Raw genomic sequence first — 24,832 nt, forward strand, 5'->3', positions numbered from 1 at the left:
GTCGATGACTTTCCGTCTATTACTACGAACTGTGACCTTTCTGACAGCAAATAAAGAATCCTGTCATACAACTGAGGTGATACTCCGTAAGCACACAGTTTGGTTAGAACACGCTTGTGAGGAACGGTGCCGGAAGCCTCCAGAAAATCTAAAAATATGGAATCAGTTTGACATTCCCGTTCATGCATTGCGTTGTACAGGTGCCGGATGTCAAAAAAATGGTTCAAATGACTCTGAGCACTATGGCACTTAACATCTGAAGTCATGAGTCCCCTAGAACTTAGAACTACTTAAACCTAACTAACCTAAGGACATCACACACATCCATGCCCGAGGCAGGATTCGGACCTGCAACCGTAGCAGTCGCGGGGTTCCGGACTGAAGCGCCTAGAACTGCACGGCCACCGCGGCCGGCGCCGGATGTCAGTTTGTGGCATGGAGTTTCATGCATGTCGCACTTGATTGATCAGTACAGGGACAGTTAATGCTATTTCTGGGTGACGCTGCAGTTGGCGTCCGATGATGTCCAGTACGTGCTCGATTGGAGACAGATATCATGATCGAGCAGGACAAGGCAACATCTCAACACTCTGTAGAGCACGTTGGGTTGGAACGGCGGTGTGTAGGTGAGCGTTATCCTGTTGGAAAACACCTGCTGGGATGCTGTTCATGAATGGAAGCACAATAGGTCAAATCAGCAGATTCACGTACAAATTTGCAGTCAGTTTGCGTGGGACAACCACGAGAGTGTTCGTGCTGTCAAACAAAATCGCGCCCCAGTCCGTAGCTCCTGGTGTAGGTCCAGCGTGTCCAGCACCCAGACAGGTTGGGTGCAGGTCCTCAACACATGGATATCATGGGCAGTGAGGCAGAAACAGCTTTCATCAGAAAACACAACAAACATCCATCCTGTCCTCCAATGAGATCTCGCTTGACACCACTGAAGTAACAAATGGTGGTGGCTTTGGGTGAGTGGAATGAACGCCACAGGGCGTCTGGCTCAGAGTTCTCCTTAAAGTAACCTATTTGTAACAGTTCGTTGTGTCACTGTGGTGCCAACAGATGCTCAGATTGCTGCTGCAGACGCAGTACGATGCGACGGAGCCATACGCCGAACACGATTATTTTCTCTCTCGGTAGTCCCAGGTGAACGTACGGAGCCCAGTCTTCTAGCGGCCGTAATTCTCCTGATCGCTGCTGTCAGCATTCATGTACAGTGGATACATTCCTGCGAAGTCATTCTGCAATATCGCATTAGGAACATCTATTTTCTCGTACTCCTATTACATGGCCTCATCCAAATTCAATGAGGTGTTGCTAATGGACCTCTTTGTCGCCTTAAGGCATTCTTGACTAACGTCGACTTTCCACGTCCAGTCTCAAATGGTAACTAACGCTCACGACCCTTACAGCGTGTATTTAAAGCAAATCTGACCCTGATTCGTCATAGTGATGCTACCAGCAACAGTCTTACGCGACTGGCACGACATCTGAATAGACATCATATTCCAGATGTAAAAATACGCCTGCCATCTTTCGTTAATGTCACACAACTCCTTTTTTGGTACTGTGATAAAAAATAAATACCATTTGTGGGTAAGCTCATCAATTGAAAACGGATGAACCGATTCAGCTAATTTGAAAAAGGTGTTCGTAATACTCCGAATATGGTTTTTAGGGAAACAAAAGGGAACGATGGCCTTTGTAGTCTGGTCCTTTCAACCCCCACAAACCAACAAAACCAGGGAAACAAAAGTTGGCAAGTTGCCCAGCAAATTGGAAAATTTCGGAAAACCTGAAAGTGCTTCTTTCTTTTCTGTGGGATTTTTATATGAACTCAGGACCACGAATCACGATTCGAACGACGGATATTTTGTTTCGTTTGTTATGGTCCTGGAAAAGTTTTCAGGGAAAAAAGTTCCTGGCATTTGCAACGGAAAGTCGGAAAATTCGGACAAACTGCAAAAATTGTAATTTTTGCGCGTACTCTCCCTCACAACTAATGATAGGAACGACTGTTTTGGCTGATTGTTTGCTGTTTTTCTTTTATGTTCCCGGAATGGAGATTACTCAGTTGCATTTTTTAACTGAAAAGCAAATCTGAAAGATCTGGAGAAAAATATGGAAAAACGCATTCCAACTAAAAACAAATAATATTACATTCGTTTTTACATTTTTATTGTTCCGCGATCTGTCGAATAAATGTAATTTTTTTCCAATTTCAATTTATTTCACTATTATGCAAATGTCGTTTAGAAGTGCTTTTTTCTGTATTTATTTACAAGTTCTATTAAATATTTGTAATGCTGCAGCTATGTATTTTGTGCGTGTGTGTGTGTGCGTGTGTGTGTGTGTGTGTGTGTGTGTGTGTGTGTGTGTGTGTGTGTGTTTGGGTGTGTGTGTGTGTGTGTGTGTAGTGAAGTTTTATGTTTGTGTTGGATGACGAAGATGATGACGATGATATGGTGATGATGACGACGACGATAATGAGAGAAGGGAGAGGGTGAAACCTGGTTCTGGCACATGGCACAGTCCTCGCGAAGAGCAACGAGACGGCCGCCACGCTTAACGTACCCAATCTACGGTCAGATCACACTCAACAACGTCACATGCTCTCACTTCATGAGACACTGCGGAGACGTTTGGTATTGAAACAATACCATTGGCGCAAAGTTTGGTGATCTAGAACTTTACGCCATCAACTCTTCTCCCGTTGCCGGCCAAATGATGGCAGTGAAAATTTTTCCACAATCTGGATTGGAACAAACTTACCCCTGGGTCGAACGCCACCGCATAAGCACGCATTAGCCAATTTTTTTTCTTCCCCCGGGACGGAAAAGCAAACTACAAAAAAAAGCTACTTGCCACCGCCACTTGAGGCCTAAGAAAAAAAAAGAACTGCAGCTTTTCAGGTGCTGGCGTCTATCTACGCCTATCCCGAAACAACTAATCTGTTAGTGAGGGAATACAAGGGGGTAGGAAAGGAAGAAAGTAGAGGAAGAGAATACACAGGGGCTTGATGAAAGTGAAAGGCTTGTGCAGCGGCTTTCTTTAAGTAACAGAATTCTGGGAGTCGCTCAACCTTTAGATGCTGGAACATTTTCTTGAAATTTTTATGGGAATTCAGTTAGTTGTTCGTTCAGAGCATCACGTCTTCGAAATAAATATTAGCATCTAATGGTGTTCTAGCTGGAAAGCGGTTCATAAAAGATGCTCCATAGAAATTTGAAAAGAACTGGTTGTATCTGGGATTCAAACAATTGCACAGTGTCGATCATTAAGGTACGTCCAATAAACCAGTTCTGATTTCTCGTTGGGGCCGAGAAGGTAGCAGATCCTATGGCCACATATATAATTCACAGCGTTAGTTTTCGTTGTGGGGTAATGAATCACATCTTGCAATAAAAGCGTCTGGAAAGCGATCTGAGCAAGTGTCTGTCGGATAAGAAAAGCCACGATTTGCGGCGTGAGCCTCTAACGATCAGACGATGGACCACATGAGAACTGGTAAGCGTCTTTGTCGTCCACATCACAGTAAACACATAAGGGTGTGTCGCCGAGGCAGATGTGGTGCAAACGAAACTGATTAACCTGTGTGCCATTGACAGTGATATACCAGGTGGACCGGGCAATGGCGTCTAGGAAGTCTGCATGCACCACGTTCCATAAATGATGCCATATGGCCTGGGGAATCATGTATTCAATGGTATTGGAGGGCCGATACATTTGTAATGCGTCGTGTACAGTTTGTCCAGGGTATTCGTGGAAGTTCGAAGGAGCGGAGGATGTGACTTAATTCCAGAAAGAAATACTGAAAGTGATAAAAGGGGGCTAGAATGTCGGATAACATGATTGGGGTTGACATAGTGACTGGCGCATATTCGTGTAAAAGCAGTTTGGCGAGGGTCATTGGGTAATGGCACCTGACTTTCAGTTGGGATCTAACAAAAAGTACTGTAACTCTGTGTGGCATGTGGAATAAGCCAACCCCACCACACTCCCGTGGGAGGTCAAGGGAGGCATATAGAACTTTGAATAACATCCCGGTACAGACAAAGGACTCTATTGCCATTAACACATGACAGACTAGGTAATTGGGACAAGGAACACTTGCGCCACATGAGGGGTGCGAGAGGTGCGATAGACATTCACATATCATGCACGCTGTACAATGCTGAGGGATCTAAGCTGGTGATCAATGAGGCTAGCCCTGATCGTGTGGAGGAGACATCTTGCTCTTTGTTGCCACCGAACAACAAAGATTATTCCTAAAATCAATGCCTAAGCAGCGGACGGTGGCTGGCAGAACCTGCGATTTGGAAAGGTTAAGAGAACTGCCCAATGCTGTACCATATGGCGCCAACCATGTCAGAGCTGCACGGACATCATTTTTAGTGCGTAGGTAGAGGACGGGATTGTCAGCATAGACTGTACAACAGAAGTGGTGTCCATGCAATGATAGGTCCACCAGACGTTGGCGAAGCCCCTGGAGTAGGGGTTATAACACTAAATCATACACTAGCGTGGAAAGCAGACAGCCCTATTGTATGGAGCACTTGATTGCTAGAGGTGGAGTGAGGCATCCGTGATAGAGTATTCTTGAAGCCACGCCGCTCAAGAGGCGCATTATCACTGTTACTATCTAAGACAGAAAAAACATTTGCTGTAGGACCATCTTCAAAAAGGAGTGATCGACACAGTCGAATTCCTAACTGAAGTCAAGTGATGCTAATGCACCAGGCACATATCACGACATGGCAAGTGCGATCATATCCCTGTAACAGCAAAGAGCAATATGAATCTTGTTGTTACCACCCAGGGGAGTCTGATCAAAGGATTTGACATATCACGCTGCCTTCTTCAGTCATGATGCCGACAAACAAATGAAAATTTTCATGTCGCTGTTGAGTAGAGTCATGGGCCAGCAATTACATATCCATGACTGCCCATACAGTTAAGGGACTGGGATAATGACTCCATCAAGGAAGGTAGCTGAGATCGTTGTTGTGGGGGACATCAGTTTACGACAGATGGACGTCCAAGGTAACAGAAACACTTGTAAAACTTGAGGGGGAGGCCATGGGTCCAGTGCACTAATTGGAGGCTTTCGCTATGGTAGTGGCTAGGACTACATCTGTGGTCACTTCAGCCTAAAGTTTTTGAACCGTGTCCTCTGGTTCAGTGCTTACAGTGAAAAATGGAAAAACAAAAGAGGAGTATACAAGGAATAAAATGCATGAAATTTCACTTCGGTAGCATTAGAAAAGGCATAGGGTAATATAGTAAATTAGTATGTAGTATTGGGAGAGATTTGCGTGTTTGGTGGAGGTATAGAGGAAGCACCAGCGTAAAATGAGGGTGCATGACAGGAGTAGAACTAACAGAAAACTAACAAAAGCACCTCACACCACACAATTTACATCCATACAACATTAACAGGACACTGCAGTCATTAAATTTATTTTTGGATTTGCGTCATTAGTAAGAAAAATAAGTAAATGAATAAATATATTTAAAAAAACTTTTCTCATCATTATTTTCTTTTCTATAAATTGATTATATCGATGTAATGGCATTTGTGAGAGAACATGGCACTTGACCACACTTGAGGATTGTGCAGACTCTGCAACCAACGTGGCAGGCTGGACATCACAGCCCATGCCAGCCAGCGAAAGGCGAATGGAGCGGGCAGCTGTAATGAGTCAGCTGTAGCAGTCCTGGTGAGGGGGACTGGACCACCTTCTGCAACAGTACTGGCAGATGGCAGCAGATGCGCCTACATCACGCAGCCCCACTGGAGGTGGCATATCTCAAGACAGCACAGACAGCAGAACGCCATCTCACACTGGCAACAAACCCCTAGCTGTCAACGACCCGCCAGGCCGCTAATTGAGGGACAAGTGAGTCGCGTGGGACTACAGCCTAACCGACTCAGTGGGGAACCGAGAGTGATGTGTCCCATCGACAAAAGGCAAGCTAATCCAATGTCCCACACCAGCAGGTGTGCTTTCCAATGCAGAGGTGGGCGAAGGGTAAGACTGTCTCATGTCCCACTAGTGCCAAATGAATTTATACGGCAGGGGTGGGTTGCATGTCAAATGTAATGCTGTCACGCCAGTCCCTGATGGCTGACTGCAGCCTGACCAGAATGAGGCCAAGGGTCCAGCTGCAGTCCAGAAGATGCCAAATATGCCAGATACTGCCCAGATGCCAGGTGCTGCCAGAGTCGAGAGGGAACGCCGGAGACGTCTGCCACCACTTCTGCCACGCCATGCACTGAGTGAGAGGCCATTCCACTCTGGCACAAATTGCTGTTCTTCAGTCCTACCAGTCACAGTTTTTATGTGTGCATAAGTGCCATGTTCTCAATTCATGTGACATTTTCAATTGTAAAATTGTCTTCCAGGGACCCTTGTGGAGGGAGCGATAGCATACCTTTGTGTAATATCGTTATGTAATATCTTTTTGTGTATTTGTATCTATCAATTGACTGTCACGATTGTGAGATCTATGTTTTTCTGCATATTTATTAATGCTCTTGACACTTTTAATGTACCTGTATTTGTTTTCATGCTGTAGAAAATAATACACAAATTTACACATGTTAGGTAATATAACAAACAGATTACACATGTGATTTCCTTGTTCACTTAGGATTTGAGAATGCATGTGTTTGATGACTGAGACTAAATGAATGATAGAGCAGGGGTAAATCAATAAACAGAGAACAGTTCATACTCCAGGACATTGTAGATGATAAGGGACATTAGACATCTCTGACCTCAGGGTATGGTGTGAGTGGGTATATTTCTTTGCTGCAAGGTCTTTTGACCGCATATCAAATGTTTATCAGAAGTCTGTGATGTAGAATGACCCCAGGGTCTAACGTAATTCATACTACTCACAACAATGTTTATATGAACTCTTGCTGGCTGGCAGCTTGATTGGAATGAATGAGGTCAAGCTAGGATGTGTTTTAGCCAGGGGCAATCCTGATTGGCAAAGTTACACTTCTGACCATTAAAATTGCTACACCACAAAGACGACGTGCTACCGACGCGAAATTTAACCGATAAGAAGAAGATATTCTGATATGCAAATGATTAGCTTTTCAGAGCATTCACACAAGTTTGGCGCCGATGGCGACACCTACAACGTGTTGGCACGAGGAAAGTTTCCAACCGATTTCTCATACACAAACAGCAGTTGACCGGCGTTGCCTGGTGAAACGTTGTTGTGAAGCCGCGTGTAAGGAGGAGAAATGGGTACTATCACGTTTCCGACTTAGATAAAGGTCGGATTGTAGCCTATCGCGATTGCGGTTTATCGTATCGCGACATTGCTGCTCGCGTTGTTCGAGATCCAATGAGTGTTAGCAGAATATGGAATCGGTGGGTTCAGGAGGGTAATACGGAACGCCGTGCTGGATCCCAATGGGCTCATATCACTAGCAGTCGAGATGACTGGCATCTTATCCACATGGCTGTAACGGATCGTGCAGCCACGTCTCGATCCCTGAGTCAACAGTTGGGGACGTTTGCAAGACAACAACCATATGCACGAACAGTTCGACGACGTTTGCAGCAGCATGGACTATCAGCTCGGAGACTATGGCTGCAGTTACCCTTGACGCTGCATCACAGACAGGAGCGCCTGCGATGGTGTACTCAATGACGAACCTGGGTGCACGAATGGCAAAACGTCATTTTTTCGGATGAATCCAAGTCTGTTTACAGCACTATGATGGTCGCATCCATGTTTGGCGACATCGTGGTGAACGCATATTGGAAGCGTGTATTCGTCATCGCCATACTGGCATATCACCGGCGTGATGGTCTGGGGTGCCATTGGTTTCACGTCTCGGTCACCTCTTGTTCGCATTGACGGCGCTTTGAACAGTGGGCGTTACATTTCAGATGTGTTACGACCCGTGGCTCTACCCTTCATTCGATCCCTGCGAAACCCTACATTTCAGCAGGATAATGCACGACCGCATGTTGCAGGTCCTGTATGGGCCTTTCTGGATACAGAAAATGTTCGACTGCTGCCCTGGCCATCACATTCTCCAGATCTCTCACCAACTGAAAACGTCTGGTCAATGGTGGCCGACCAACTGGCTCGTCACAATACGCCAGTCATTACTCTTGATGAACTGTGGTACCGTGCTGAAGCTGCATGAGAAGCTGTACCTGTACACGCCATCTAAGCTCTGTTTGACTCAATGCCCAGGCGTATCAGGCCGTTATTACTGCCGGAGGTGGTTGTTCTGGGCACTGATTTCTCAGGATCTATGCACCCAAATAACGTGAAAATGTAATCACATGTCAGTTCTAGTATAATATATTAGTCCAACGAATACCCGTTTATCATGTGCATTTCTTCTTGGTGTAGCAATTTTAATGGCCAGTAGTGTCCCTTTTTGACACATATATCAGTTATCAGGATGAGATTCTCCTATTATTTCCAATGATTTCCTCTGGTTCATGTCACACTAAACAATATTGATGTGAGACACTACCCACGCAGAAATCAATGGCAGGTAGAGGGCAGTGGGAGAGGACAAGTTACTCTCTCACCTCTTTTTCACATATGGAAAATTATTAATGATTTTTCATTACAACCTGACGCACCTTGAATGAGACTCTAGGAAGATAACAGCCTGAGCAGATGTTGATGAAGTCTGGTATTACGCTAAAGGCATGAAGTATTTTTATGAATCTTAGCTCATAGAAACGGCAAGTTGGGAGTTCAAAGCAATTGGCGGCGACCCCATCCCTCAGCAAACCTTACTGGATAAGCCCACAGCTCTACAGATCAGACAGGGCAGCCTCTCGTCAAGACAGGACTCCAGCAGAACAATGCCACACTACCTGCCATGGCCCCAGCAGAAGCCTGGGCTGGGGCGACAGTCTAAATGAACGCATCTACACAGTGGATTCATAAACAAGGCATTGTGTGTAGAGCCACGCATAATAAATATTCAAAAGTCTTTGTGTTCACCGATAGGCCAGTAAACCACTTCCCCAGCCACGTCGGTTGTATAAGAAGAATCTGGCATCTGAGAAATGTTTGGAGATAGAATCTTTATTACACCTCATAGGTAAGATTAACAAGTTCCAAGGTACAGGCGATTTAGATAAAGATCTTTGAGATTGTATCTGTTCACTTGTTGAAGTGGGAAGAGACATGACGTTGGAAAAAAAATCATCCCTTCTCCCTCTTCGAAAACTTAAAAAAGCCAGTAATTGAGGTTTTTTTTCAGAGTCGAAGGTTTCTTAACTTTGAGTTTGGTTCGACATGAGTTTGTGCTGTCATGTGGGAGGGGAGATTGAGCGCCACTAGAGCTCTATGATTGGCTCAAGATAGTGTGAAGGCGGTGTCGTTAGTGCGTTTTGCTGGAAAACGGAATTTTTTTCTGGAGAGGTGCGAAGCTCTCGGGTGCGGGGCTTTGGTCTGGAAAGCACTTCTGATCGAAGCTCTGGCATGTGTGGTTGGTACTTGGGACCCATCCTGAGACTGACTTCACTTACGAGTAGTTTAGACGGGGGAGCCTGGGGTGAAGTTCTTGCTGTACCGACAGTGCGACTTCAAACGTCTCTGACTACTCTTTTTTGGTTTACCAGTCTTTACGTTTGGTATCCTTGTGCGCTCCATTGTATAAGTGGGCCAAATTGGTCCTTAATACGACCAGCAAATGGGTGTGTCACACACTGAAATGTACCGTGATTTTAGGGCTCTGGTAGAGAGTAAATTGCAATCCGTCTGCCTTATCGCTAGACCGTGAATTTTTGCATTTCTTTCGTGGCTCCGATCGATTCACAGATGCCGCCTCCACTTCTCACCTCCGCCGTACACATCTCGCCAGCTGCAAGTTACATCGTTGCATGAAGTAATTAGGGTAATGTACTGCCGCTCCGGCATTGTCAGGGCGTACAGATCTCAGTCGCCACTTGCTCTCAGCTGCACCTATGTAGAGAAACTTCAGTAGATTTGATGTGTCAAAGTCTGCTCAGCATCAGATCAATTCAGCTTACGTTGTCCACATTTTTAGGGCCAGAGTACTTGATTCACTGTTCACCTAGCTAAACTGTCTCTGCCACCCAGGATCCACCCATTGTAGTCTTAAATCACCTGTTAATTGTTTACAGTATTCAATCAATAACTTGTTTAGCATAATTTATGTGTATTTTGGGAAAATAGATGTTGCTAGTACACTAAATTTTGCCTACATTCTCAATCATTTAAATATTCTTACCTGGGTTGCCTTTCGAAGTGATCCATGATTTAGCACGATGCACTGTCACGTGATGAGGAAGAGAGAATGCCATCAAAGTGCAGTCACATGGGACGGCATAATAAAAGGCTTTGGTGCTCACATGCCAAGCCTTGGTATCGTTGCCAAAACCCATCAATGACCTGCATAGAGCTACTTTCGTGCAGGATAGCCAGCAGAACAGCGTACATGTCTAGGTGGGGTGATGTCGACGACAGAGAGCCCAAGCATCCGCAACAATCTGTCAGCAGTTAAGGGCAATGAGGAGATCAACGTTCAATTCCCAGAGGCCACGACTGTGCCACATCTATTGGCGGACAGGGGTTACATCGCAGATGTAGGCCTCGTGGTGAGAGAAAACCAAAGGTTTTGTCACCAGCAAAGAAACGTGTGAAATAGATATGATCAAGGCCACTGGATGAGTGCATCGCATAGTGTGAAACCCGCTCAGGTACCATGAACCTTAATACATGTGATAACAAGCTGAAGTCGGTTGACGATGACAGAGAGGGCCACACACGAGGAATGTCATTGGAGTTGATCGGTAGGCCCTTGTGTGGAGTTGAAGTTCTCACCAAGGACCAGATCATCCAAGGGACACGCAAAAATCGGCGTTACCGGACCAGTATAACAGATGGAACATCGGGAGCAGCCACGGTCATCAGGGCGCCCAACGGGAGTTAACTATCTGGTATCTGGTCTACTACTACGTGTCATAGGAAGGAGTGCCATCAGAGGGCGTTCCGCTTCGCTTCTTCCGTTTTCAGAGCGGCTGCTACTTTGGGAGGTGCTGTTCCATGTCAGAATGTGCCGCCATCATCCAACATCGTGCCTGTCTGAAGGAAAGCAGAGATTGGGATCACACTCGGTTCGATGTCCATCGTGGTGGTCGGGCCGTCCATCAAGTTCAAATGGTTCAAATGGCTCTGAGCACTATGTGACTTAACATCTAAGGTCATCAGTCCCCTAGAACTTAGAACTACTTAAACCTAACTAACCTAAGAACATCACAAACATCCATGCCCGAGGCAGGATTCGAACCTGCGACCGTAGCAGTCGCGCGGTTCCAGACAGAAGCGCCTAGAACTGCTCGGCCACCAGGGTTCATCAAGCTCTGGAGAGTTGTTGGTTTCGTTGCCATCAAAGGAGATGGTGCCAATGAGGTCTCGTGCACTGCCTTTCCTGAGGGCTGGCGGGAGAACAGGCAAATCCTGTAGTGACGCGTCTTGGTTATGCACAGACGATTTGTAGGTGTCAGGTAAAGAAGTGACCGTCACTTTGGAAACTGCATCGCCGGTCGGGATCTGGAGCAAATGGCGATGGAGACAATCGGACCTAAAAGGACCTCTTCTCCACATCGTGCACAGGTCTGCGGTTGGCCACCAACGTGATTATGGCTCCTGCATTACCTGTCAGCAGAAGCGATGGTATGTGTTTGGACAGTTTGATCTTAATCTGTTGGACACCATTTAACGTGTGCTATGTCGTGTATGTGTGCCGCGATGTGGTCCACAAAATTACTGTAGGGTCGGAAGGCTTCAACGACCACGTCTCGGGGCACCTCGAAAGGGAGCTCAGACACCCGAATTGTTCGAAGACCAAAACCAGTGTGGTCTACCGTCACCTCCCCAATATTCCTGTCAGAATGTTTGAATTTTAGTCCGGAGGCGTACTGTCGAACTACGTCAGCGCATGCTTCCTGCACTGACATTTTAATGTAGATGATGGGTTCAGGCGCAGCTCTTCGCGAATGAATTGTTCGATTTCATAAGCCCGTGGTCGTGCATGTTCGGCTTGGAAAGTAACTTTAGATGTCGCTCGGTGATAAGAGCGCCATGGGGCACAACCTTGATGGACGCTACACAATACAAATACCGCTACGAGAAGTAAACATTTCCCTTAGCGGAGCACTACCCGGCGCGCGCGGAGCAGATCCGCACGCGACCACGACCGAAATCCGACTGTGTCTCGTCCACGGAGGCGGGTTTAACAGCTCGGTGTCAAATAGTTCAAATTTGTGAGAATCCCTAACGGACCAAACTGCTGGGTTCATTGGTCCCTAGACTTACACACTATTTAAACTAACTTAAACTAACACACACACACACACACACACACACACACACACACCCGAGCCCGAGGGAGAACTCGAACCTCCGGCGGGAGGGACCGCGCAATCCGTGACATGGCGCCTCAAACCACGCGGCCACCCCCAGCGGTGTAAGACTGTTAAACAAGCCAATCAGTTACGTTGTGACGGAGAAATGATTCATTTTTGTTCTGTATTTTAAGTTGAACTGTGATTAGGTTGTAAGTTCATCGCGGTTGTTTTATGAAATGAATTAGGTTTCGTCCTTTTACCATAAACAAATTTACAGATTCAGTTTTGAATAAAACCGCATGGTGCTAAGTCGATCATATTCCAGGCACATCACACATTTCCACCATTTCTGCGTTGTAACGCGAATAGAATTGTACTCGTACTTAAAGTTATCAGTTGGTGTACTTCTAAATGTACTCCTCCTCAAGTTGATTATCCATGATCACAATCGTTAACAGATACAATGGTCACTCAAAAATAAGTTTTCTTCTCATTTTTATTTTTTTACACATTTCCCGTAACTTTTTGCAAATTCTCAAAACGATCACAAACTAATTCATCGAAATTTGGACAGGACAACGTCTCTAGGGTTAGCTAGTACATATTAGAGGACTGTCTTAATTTCTCGGCCGGGCGAAGTGGCCGAGCGGTTCTAGGCGCTACAGTCTGAAACCGCGTGACCGCTACGGTCGCAGGTTCGAATCCAGCCTCGGGCATGGATGTGTGTGATGTCTGTAGGTTAGTTATATTGAAGTAGTTCTAAGTTCTAGGGGACTGATGACCTCAGAAGTTGAGTCCCATAGTGCTCAGAGCCATTTGAACCATTTGAGCCTAATTTCGCGCGTCACGATTTTGCTGTCTGTGAATCTCGATCACGACGCCTGCGGGGATGAAACACGCCCCGGTACAAACAATGGTCAACCAAATGATAATGAACGAATCGCTGCAGCAATTCTGCGCCGATTTGCAATAGTACTTTGGAACATTTCCTGTGTTCGAACAATACGAATTACCCCGAATTAAACGACCTATTTAAAAGTAGCCAACAGTGGTTCAAATGGTTCAAATGTCTCTGAGCGCTATGGGACTCAACTGCTGTGGTCATCAGTCCCCTAGAACTTAGAACTACTTAAACCTAACTAACCTAAGGACATCACACACATCCATGCCCGAGGCAGGATTCGAACCTGCGACCGTAGCAGTCGCACGGTTCCGAACTGCGCGTCTAGAACCGCGAGACCACCACGGCCGGCCAACAGGGGTTCAGCAATTAGTAGCAATTGACGGTAAGTCATCGAGTAAAACAGAAATATCTGGCGTGTTACCAGCCATCTACTGTTCCTGTTCTATATATACGATTTAGCAGACGATTTAAGCAGTCCACTTAGATCGTTTGCAGATAATGCTTTTACTTACCGTCTTGTAAAGACGTCAGGTGATCAAAACAAATTGCAAAATGGTTTAGACAAGATATGTGTATGGTGCGAAAAGTGGCAATTGACTCTAAATGAGTAAAGGAGTGAAGTCATGAAAATGAGTACTGAAAGCAATCCGTTAAATTTCGGGTGCACGATAAATCAAACAAATCTAAAGATTGTGAATTCAAGTAAAATACGGGTGACTTAAAGTGGATCGATCACACAGATAATACAGTAGGGAAAGCGAACCAAAGGCTGCAATTTTTTGCCAGAACACTTAGAAAACGGTGTACTATTCAGCCTGCCTACACTATGCTTGTCCGTCCTCTTCTGAAGTATTGCTGTGAGATATGGGATCCGTGTCAGATATGACTGATTGAGGAAACCGAAAAAGCTCACAGAAGGGCATCTAGTCTTTGTATTATCGCGAAATGTGGGACAGAGTGCCACGGATATGATACCCGAACTGGGTTCACTGCGGCAGGATCTTCTCATGAAATCTAAACACCAACTTGCTCCTCTGAATGCGAAAATATTTTGTTGGCGTTCACCTACGTATGGGAAATGATCATCACGATAAAATAAGGGAAATCAGGGCTCGTACGGGTAGATTTAAGTGTTAGTTTTTCCAGCGCGCTATTCAAGATTGGAACGGTTGAGAAATAGCTTGAAGGTGGTTCGGTGAATCTTCTGCCAGACATTTAATTGTGAATTGCAGAGTAATCACATAGATGTAGATGTAGATCGACAAGACCTTGTACAGAGGTACGTGGTACCTGTCTACACCCACGTCACGCAATTCTCGTGGTTGTGGGCATGGAGCTGGCACCCGATAGCGACTCAAATGTGTTCCATCGAGTTGATATCAGACAAATTTGATGGCTAAGACATCAAACCACAGTACACAATTGTGGCCTTGTGACACGGACAGTTATCGTGTTGTAAGATGCTATCGCCGCCGGGTAAATATCAAACATGAACGGATGTACAATGGTTGGACAAAAACACGGAAACAGAAAAAAAGGAAACAAATGAATGCTTGAACCTAAACGCAGATGCTGGCGAAGCCTGCTGGTTACGTTATTGTATTTGGTCAGAAACTTCAGGCGTGTAGTGTCCTCAAAATATGCTGTTAGTACTCCTGGACAGAACAATGTTCGAATAGCTGTGAGTGAATTATGTCGGAGCTAAGTGAATTCGACGTGGCCAAATTGTTAGTGCTCATATGGTGGTGCTTCCGTAACTGAGACAGAGGAAGTGTTTGGTGTTTCAAGAGGCATGGTATTGAAGATTTATATCGCGAGCAGGGAAAGCGGAAAACATCATTCGCCAAATCACAACACGGAGAAAGTTTGTGTTGTGTGACCGTGACACAGGGTCATTGAAGAGGATCGTGACGAAAAATAATAGGACGACAGCTGCAAAAGCCACTACACAAATGGATGTCACACTCGCGAATCCTGTCAGCACCAAAGCAACACGAAGGGATCCCCATAAGCAGGGAATTCCAAGGCGAGTTGGGATTCCAGAATTATTCATACATTATGCAAATGCCCGTGCCAGGGAAAAAGCGCCGAAGCTGGTTTTGTGAACGCGAGGATGGATTGCCGCGTATCCCTTGGCCACCGCAGTCGCCAGATGTCAATATTATTGAGCCTTTGTGGTCAGCTTTCAAGAGAAGGGTGCGTGAACACTATGCGCCTCTAGCATCATTACCTGAATTTGCCGGTATTAGCAGAAAGAATGGTATAAGATTCTCTTGAAAACTATCCATTCCGAAACTAATGGAAGCTGTTATGTACTCTGCAGCTGTCATTGTGTTTTTGATTAGTACCACAGGTGCTATGGAAGCCCAATTAATGTCCCGATTAGCATAATACTGTTTCTACCGGCCAGAGGAAAGTGATTTCACCAAGACAGTTACCTGACATAAATCCCATTGAAGTGTTGCGGAATGAACTTGACAGGGAGATCACAAAAGCGAGGGCACATACTGTTGGAGATATATGGGATAATTTACAGACGTGTCGGACTGCAACATCTGCAAAAACGCTACAAAATCTTAACTCCATAACATCAAGAGCTTGTGCAGGTTACTGTCATGGCAAAATCACATTCTTCAGTTCTCCGCATTTCTCTTTTCTGCTGACATACCCTCTGCTCAATTTAGAAGTATGTCTGATACGATTGCCCTGCTGCGGAACAAACCCACGACCAATGCCTCTTGCCAGATAGAACTGCGTTGCTGATCAGTATCCTCAGATATCCTTTCTTCTTTAATGCATGCATGTCCGAAGAAAGATTGCTTCATACTTCTTCAATGTTTCTTCTTATAATTACCTTAAGGTAAAAGTTGAGAAACACGAAGTGTGCCAAAAACCTTTCTGCACATGAACGCTATAGCAATAAGTAAAAAATCATGCGTAAAAAAAAATCACACTAGTTTCTTCGGATCTCTGTAGTCATCTGGTCATCTCACTCTCCGCCACTGACATATGTCATGGTATGAAGTGGTATTACAGTACGTGCTAGACAATTATCTGGAATCGCCACAATAAGATGGACTGACGTCGAGACGTGGCAGAATAGGAGAAAGGAGTTACCGTTTATGGACGTGACCGCACACACACCGAGTATGAAGTTACCCGATTCGTCGTGTATCAGCGCGGGCTGTCCAACGAGTGCACAAGCAATGGTGTACCACTCGCAGCAGTGTAACGTGGTGCGAGATCAGTAGCCACAAAAAGATTCTAACCGACAGCGACCGAGGTGTGTGTCATGCCTTGTCAAGGAGAATGTGGTTGGAATTGGACAGGAACTGCTGCTGGCAATGAATGCAGATTCATATTAACCAGTTTCTGGGAGATCATTACAAGAGAAGTTACATACAATAAACATTTAGAATTGGTACCTCGCAAACGGCCATTGCTCACGCCGGCGCAACTTGCACGTCTTCGTTGGATCAAATACATGGATACTACAGTCCGGTTAAAATTACGTGATAGTTGATACTTCACGCGTTGGAGCTGGTTTCCCCCGACCAGAGCGCTCAACGTGAGGCCATAACCGTTTACCGTTGCCAAATTGCCGCAACAACTGCGTAGCTCAATTCCCATTCTTTATCCGGTTTTCTTTCTTCATGCTTTTAGATTCCGAATCCTGTGTCTGGTACTTTTATTTCGTACTCCATTACACGTGATAACGACACCAAAACACATACACACACACACACACACACACACACACACACACACACAAACGTTTCATACACAGCACTAACCATACACCACTGGATTCTTCTGCACAAGACGCACATAACAGCTTTGCGCAGGGTAGCAGCACAGTGGAGTGGTTAGCGAATATACCTGATGTGTAGAAAGTCGTAGGTTCCTATATCGTCAAATAGTGCGATTATTTTTACTTATACATCTAATAAGAAGACTTTATCACTTTTATTCAATTAACTGGCTTAAATGTATTTTTTTTATTTCTTATACTTCCCCGCGCCATTTTGATCATCGTACAGAGTTTTTTATTTGGTCTTATTGTTCCTCCTCTCTTTCGTTTTTCGATTGGGATCTGCCTGTGTCGTCTATAATCTGTAACCATGTGCCAACCACGACTGTTCTTCGGTTCGTAACGCAGCAGCTCGTGTAGCCAGTGTGAGAATACATTCAGGTAACCAGCGATAGCAACAAATTACAGTTTGCTTTTAGCGCTGAAACTGAAATTTTTCTGTCTTCAGTTTGCTCATAGAGGTTAGCTTTAATCGCCGTGAACAAATCGATCGTGATTTTAGTTCTACCACAGATTGTTGACCGCCGTTTTCACGGATACATTGCACATCACGAGGTTATGGTTACGTTAGGACATGAGCTTAAATTCAGGGCTACAAAACGCGTCGTCTGCTGCAGTCCGGTCATTGCCCACTTAAAATCAGGTGTCGACAAAGCATCTCGCGTTTCCGTCAAAACTCGCAGCGGGCGCTACCAACATCGCTCCGCGATACACATTAACATCATTTCTGACACGTGTTTGTGTGACGCCTACAACCGAACAGTAGCCAGCAGCCGATGTGGCAACACTGTAGCGGCAAGTGACAGACATCTGTCAAGCAATTTTAATCGTACTATAGCCATTAACCTGCTAGAGGAATTAGTGTTGTCTAACAAGTCGTGATTTTAGCTCTTTTGAAATGACGCAAGGCGTCCAGTACACTGACGGCCCAACAAGGCAATAGATACTAGGATCTTCCAAGATGCCAAAAGTTATGTTCACAGGATATTTGCTTACCTTCTTGGTTTGCGAACACTCAGGAACCTAATCACCCGCAGTTAACACTGTAGAAAATATCTTTGTCCACTTGGAACAGCGGCTGAAAATTTGCAATCAACACATCCGTAAAGTGGAGGCTCTACGGGCTCTAATCATGAATGAATAGTTTCAGCTGGATGTGACATACAGAGTGGTTATGATTAAACTTTCACTTCTTGAGCGAATGTAGACAGAAAACTATTTACCATATGGGTACCCAACTTTAGGGAATGTTGTCCACACTGTGCGCTGCTGGATTTGTGATGTTAGTAGTGCAAATGCCATAACCTCCGCTAGGAGCCAGTACTAGTACGGTGACGTAGGGCTGAAACGCAAGCATCAGTGTGCATTACAGTTCCAGACAATCAACATTGGTCTGCACTAATTGAGCCGTACTTTACTCGTAAGGTTTGGGAATTGCTCCTGGGAAAGGCCGAGAGCCAATGTGCGATTGGCTGGCAGACCATTGAAGAAGTTACTGCTCTATGGCTGGTAATGCTGGAAGCGATGCACGGCCTTGAAGAGTAGACGAGTTGCCTCACGACAACTGAACCTTCCATGGCCCACCGTTCGAAAAGCGCTGCTAACAATAATGAGACGGTACCCAAACAAACTTCACATGCAGGTGGTTGTCTGATTGAGCAACGTTTGTAACCTGAAACGTAAGTATGGTAGGCAATTAACAAATGTTACCCTCTAATGTGGAAATTAAAATGTGTTTCTTTCGGTGGTTCGTTCGTTATTTTTTTACCGTATGTCCTTACAAAAGTTTTCACAAAGTTTCGTTGTCCTAGGATCATTCGTTTCGTATGCGAGGTCCTCTCAAGTAGTGAAAGTTTAATAACAACCACCCTGTACGAGGTGCATTCAAGCTCTAAGGCCTCCGATTTTTTTTCTCCGGACTGGAAAGAGATAGAAATATGCGCATTGTTTTAAAATGAGGCCGCGTTCATTGTCAATACGTCCCAGAGATGGCAGCACCGTACGGCAGATGAAATTTTACCGCCAGCGGCGAGAATGAGAACTGTTTTAAATACTTAAAATGGCGACGTTTTCCTTACTTGAACAGCATGCAATCATTCGTTTTCTGAATTTGCGTGGTGTGAAACCAATTGAAATTCATCGACAGTTGAAGGAGACATGTGGTGATGGAGTTATGGATGTGTCGAAAGTGCGTTTGTGGGTGCGACAGTTTAATGAAGGCAGAACATCGTGTGACAACAAACCGAAACAACCTCGGGCTCGCACAAGCCGGTCTGACGACATGATCGAGAAACTGGAGAGAATTGTTTTGGGGGATCGCCGAATGACTGTTGAACAGATCGCCTCCAGAGTTGGCATTTCTGTGGGATCTGTGCACACAATCCTGCATGACGACCTGAAAATGCGAAAAGTGTCATCCAGGTGGGTGCCACGAATGCTGACGGACGACTACATGGCTGCCCGTGTGGCATGTTGCCAAGCAGTGTTGACGCGCAACGACAGCATGAATGGGTCTTTCTTTTCGTCGGTTGTGACAATGGATGAGACGTGGATACCATTTTTCTATCCAGAAACAAAGCGCCAGTCAGCTCAATGGAAGCACACAGATTCACCGCCACCAAAAAAATTTCGGGTAACCGCCAGTGCTGAAAAAATGATGGTGTCCATGTTCTGGGACAGCGAGGGCGTAATCTTTACCCATTGCGTTCCAAAGGGCACTACGGTAACAGGTGCATCCTACGAAAATGTTTTGAAGAACAAATTCCTTCCTGCACTGCAACAAAAACGTCCAGGAAGGGCTGCGCATGTGCTGTTTCACCAAGACAACGCACCCACACATCGAGCTAACGTTACGCAACAGTTTCTTCGTGATAACAACTTTGAAGTTATTCCTCATGCTCCCTACTCACCTGAGCTGGCTCCTAGTGACTTTTGGCTTTTTCCAACAACGAAAGACACTCTCCGTGGCCACCCATTCACCAGCCGTGCTGCTATTGCCTCAGCGATTTTCCAGTGGTCAAAACAGACTCCTAAAGAAGCCTTCGCCGCTGCCATGGAATCATGGCGTCAGCGTTGTGAAAAATGTGTACGTCAGCAGGGCGATTAGTCGAGAAGTAACGCCAGTTTCATCGATTTCGGGTTAGTAGTTAATTAGAAAAAAAATCGGAGGCCTTAGAACTTGAATGCACCTCATACTTGATGAAACTTATGGATCTCTGCCGAGCCGAACTGAGGGTATTATAGAGGTCGGAGGCGGTGTTTCTTTGTACTAATAGGATGTCTGCTGCCGGTAAGGTTTTTTTTTTTGCCCACTATACACTTCAAAGTGGTTTGCAGGGGACAGTCATGGATTTAAACAAGCTTCCACAACAATAAACAAGCAGGGTGGTGCACATTAGAAGGACTGTCACCTAGATGTAATTAATACATTTCAATGGGGTACCTCTACCACTATATTCACTATAAACCTTTTAGCTCTGTGCGACCGCGGTGGTGCTGAGCAGATGCACTATTCAGCGACATAAATACAGAAAAACGCCACAATGTGATGCCAGGCCATCAGACTTGAAGACAATAGATGGTAGGAAAAAGGATGAAGGTACCTCTATGAGCAGAATGTGTCCTGGAGGCACGCGGTCCTGCACCACAGGAGCCTGGGCGGCGGTGGTGCTTTCGGAGGTGATCGCTGGCCGTTTCTTCTTGTGCTTCAGTCTTCTGGCGCGGTTCTTCTGCGGAAATAAGAACACAGTCTGGCGCATTTCTTGCAAAACAAGTAATATTGACCCATCTAACGCATACGGTTTCCATTAAACTAGAAGGGATATTGATATCTTCATATGGTTCAAATGTCTCTGACCACTATGGGACTTAACATCTGAGATCATCAGTCCCCTAGAACTTAGAACTGCTTAAGGACTGCTAAGGACATCACACACATTCATGCCCAAGGCAGGATTCGAAACTGTGACTGCAGCGGTCGCGCGGTTTCGGACTGAAGCGCCTAGAACCGCTCGTCCACAGCGGCCGCCTATTGATATCTTAGTGTGATTATCTTTTGTTAATGGGGAATAGGTGATTTTGATGGTGGCCTGTTTTGCACCAAGTGTCGCCTCGCGTGGAGCGGGCAATGTTGGCAGAGTGCCCCTTAGACGCACTGGGAGGAAATGCCAGTGTAGGTGATGCAGCGTCATCTGCGGTTAGTGACGAACAAAAGAGCTTGCCGGCTGAATGCGCTGCAGGCTGGCGTACGAAGAGGCCCTCGCACATGTTTCTTCATTTGTACTACAGTGCTACGGTTAACCAAAATACACCCCTACAAAGTAGTATTTTTCATTAAAAATTGGGTACACACGATTACTTGACTTTCCATAAACATTTCACCATAAATTTTACAAGAAGGCATTAAAAAGAAGTGTGAATTGCAACTAAAATTGAAATGAGATCTTATTCGTTTATGGATCGATAGTATCTGTAGTTACTGCAGAAAAATATTATAAGACAAAAGAAAAAAAGGAAAAAAAGAACGACGCACCACAAAGGAATTATGCCAATGGGGCGGTAATTGGTAGATGCGATGTGCATGTACAGACAAATAAATGATTAAAATTTCAGAAAAACTGGAAGATTTATTCAAGAGAAAGTGTTTCACAGACTGAGCAACTCAATAACGCTTTGGTCTACTTGTGGCTCCTAGCAAGCAGCTATTCAGCTTGACGTTGATTGATTCAGTTGTTGGAAGTCTTCTTGAGAGATATCGTGCCAAATGCTATCCAACAGGAACGTTAGATCGTAAAAATCCCGAGCTGGTTGCAGAACCTGGCCCATAATGCTCCAAAGGTTCTCGATTGGAGAGAGATCCGGCGACCTTTATGGCCGAGGAACGGTTTGACAAGCACAAAGGCAAGCAAAAGAAACTCTCGCCGTGTGTAGGAGGCCATTATCTTGCTGAAATATAAGCCAATGGCTTGCCATGAAGTGCAACAAAACGGGGCGTAAAATTTCATCGATGTACAGCTGTGCCGTAAAGGCGCCGCGGATTACGACCAAAAGGGTCTTGCTATGAAATGAAATGCCACTCCCGGTTGTCGGGCCCTATGGCAGGCGACAGTCAGGCGATTATCTCCCTGCTGACTTGTAGGTCTCCAGATACGTCTTCGCTGGTTATTGGGGCTCAGTTCGAAGCGGGACTCATCACTGAAGACAATGCCACTCCAGTAAATGAGTTTCCAGGCCGAATGTGCTCGTCACCATTGCGGACGGACTTCTTGTTGTACACAGGTCAATGGTATTAGGCAAAAGGGTCGTTAGCTTAGCATCATTTCTGTAAGCCGCCCATTAGAGGTCCTTTTGGTCACTGAAGCAGCTGTTACACGTTGGTAATGATGAATCCGGTGCTCTTTACGTTGACCGCTTCCTTCTTGACGCTGCGTTTGCCTGTGGTTCACCCATTCCTGCCAACATTGTCGAACTGTGGCCTCGCACCTATTCAAATGTCGAGAGATTCCCCGATAATCCAGTCGGCTTCTTTGAGCCGAACTACATGTCTTCTATCAAATGCTGACTTCTGCATTACTGTTCACGCGAAGCATCAGCGGAGACCACGGAATGAAATTCGCAAAGTCTTTATGCCCTCGTATAAGAAGTCGCCATCATTCTGCAAGGGCCTTGAAAAAATGTCCGACGAGCGGACAGAGGTTCAGGGCACTTTCTTGCCCTCGGCATGGGAAACTGACCCTAGACGGCGCAAGAATCACCAATGATCAACGGCATGAGGATGCAGAAGGCAATAGTAACCACTGCTCTGAAGACATCCAATATGTATCCACAGGACATGTGGCCTGTAACTGAAAGAATGTCTTGATGATCACTCCAGAGGTAAAAGATTCCGGACTAGTCTCCCGTTCGGATCTCCGGGAGACGACTGCCAAGGAGGAGATGACCATGAGAGAAAGATTGAAAAACCAACGAAAGAATAACGTTCTACGAGTAGGGGCATTGAATGTCAGAAGTTTGAACGTGATACAGTTGCTAGAAAATCTTAAAACGGAAATGCAAAGGCTCAATGTAGATACAGTGGGTGTCAGCGAAGTGAAATTGAAAGAAGAGAAGGATTTCTGGTTAGATAAGTATAGGATAATATCAAGAGTAGCAGAAAATGTATAACGGGAGTAGGATTCGTTATGATTAGGAAGGTGTGGCAGAGAGTGATTTACTACAAACAGTTAAGTGATAGGGTTGTTCTCATGAGAATCGACAGCAATCCGACACTGACAACGCTAGATACAGGCCGACGTTGCAAGCCGAAGATGAAGAGATGGAGAAAGTATATGAGGACACTGAACGGGTAATTCATACTTAAAGGGAGATGAAAATCTGATAGTCATGAGGGACTGGAATGCAGTTGAAGGAGAAGAAAGGGTTACGACAATATATGGGCTTGGTACTAGGCATGACAGTGGAGAACGACTAATTGAGTTCTGGAATAAATTCCAGCTAGCGAATACAATGAATACTGTGTTCAGGAATCACGAGAGGAGGAGATATACCCTGAAAAGGCCAGGAGATATGTAAAGATTTCAGTTAGGTTATACCATGGTCAGGCAGAGATTCCGATATCAGGTAGTGGATTTCCAGGCGTACCCAGGAGCAGATATAGACTTAGATCACAATTTAGTATTGTTGAAAAGAAGGCTGAAGTTTGAGAGATTAGTCGGGAAGAATCAATGCGCAAACAAGTCGGATGCAAATGTGCTAAGGAATGAAGGACGTGCTTTAAGTTCTCTGAGGTTATAGATACTGCGGTAAGGAATAGCTCTGTAGCCAGTTCGGTTGAAGAGGAATGGACATCTCTAAAGAAAGCAATCACAGAAGTTGGGAAGAAAATCAGAAGTACAAAGAAGGTAACTGCGAAGAAGCCATGGCTAATGGAAGAAATATTTCAGTTGAAGGACGAAAGAAGGAAGTACACAAATGGTCCGGGAAATTCAGCAATACAGAAATACAAATCACTTAGGAGTGAAATGAATAGGAAATGTAGGGAAGCTAATGGGAAATGGCTGCATCAAAAGTGTGAAGAGATCGAAAAAGAAATTATTGCCGAATGGACTGACTCAGCATGAAGGAAAGACAAAACAGCATTCGGTGAAATTAAAAGTAAGGGTGGTAACATTAAGAGTGCAATGGGAATTCCACTGTTAAATGTAGAGAAGGGAGCGGATAGATGGAAACAGTACATTGAAGGTCTCTATGAGAGCGAAGTCCTGTCTCATGACGTGATAGAAGAAGAAACTGGAGTCGATGTAGAAGAGATAGGGAATCCAATATTAGAATCAGAATTTAGAAGAGTTTTGGAAGACATGAGATCGAATATGGCCACAAGGATAGACGACATTCCATCAGAAATTCTAAAATCAATGGGAGAGGTGGCGCTTATTGATGTTGGTGTCTAGAATGTATGAGACTGGCGATATACCACCTGACTTTCGGATAAAACGTCAGCCACACAGTTACGAGGCTTGCAAGAGCCGACTAGTGCGAGAGTTATCGCACAATCAGCTTAACAACTCATGCATCCAAGCTGCCTCTAAGGATATTCTACAGAAGAATGAAAAGAAAATTGTAGATGAGTTACATCATTATGAGGTTTGCTTTAGGGAAGGGAAAGGCACCAGAGAGGCAGTTCTGACGTTGCGGTTGATAACAGAAGCAAGACTAAAGAAAAATCAAGATAACGTTCATAGGTTT

The 24,832-nt window shown here is 45.2% G+C and overlaps 1 protein-coding gene across 1 annotated transcript in view; it reads right to left on the reverse strand.

The window, feature by feature from the left end:
- The window catches only part of LOC124709009 (A disintegrin and metalloproteinase with thrombospondin motifs 7-like), a 552,648-nt gene that overhangs the window by 1,427 nt on the left and 526,389 nt on the right, over positions 1-24,832 (reverse strand). Inside the window, exon 20 of the mRNA XM_047240641.1 lies at positions 20,692-20,817. Within this exon, the coding sequence (XP_047096597.1) occupies positions 20,692-20,817 (126 nt within the window). The remainder of the gene's footprint in view (positions 1-20,691; positions 20,818-24,832) is intronic.

The sequence above is a fragment of the Schistocerca piceifrons genome, chromosome 7, assembly GCF_021461385.2.
Source record: "Schistocerca piceifrons isolate TAMUIC-IGC-003096 chromosome 7, iqSchPice1.1, whole genome shotgun sequence".
Taxonomy (NCBI): Eukaryota; Metazoa; Arthropoda; class Insecta; order Orthoptera; family Acrididae; genus Schistocerca; species Schistocerca piceifrons.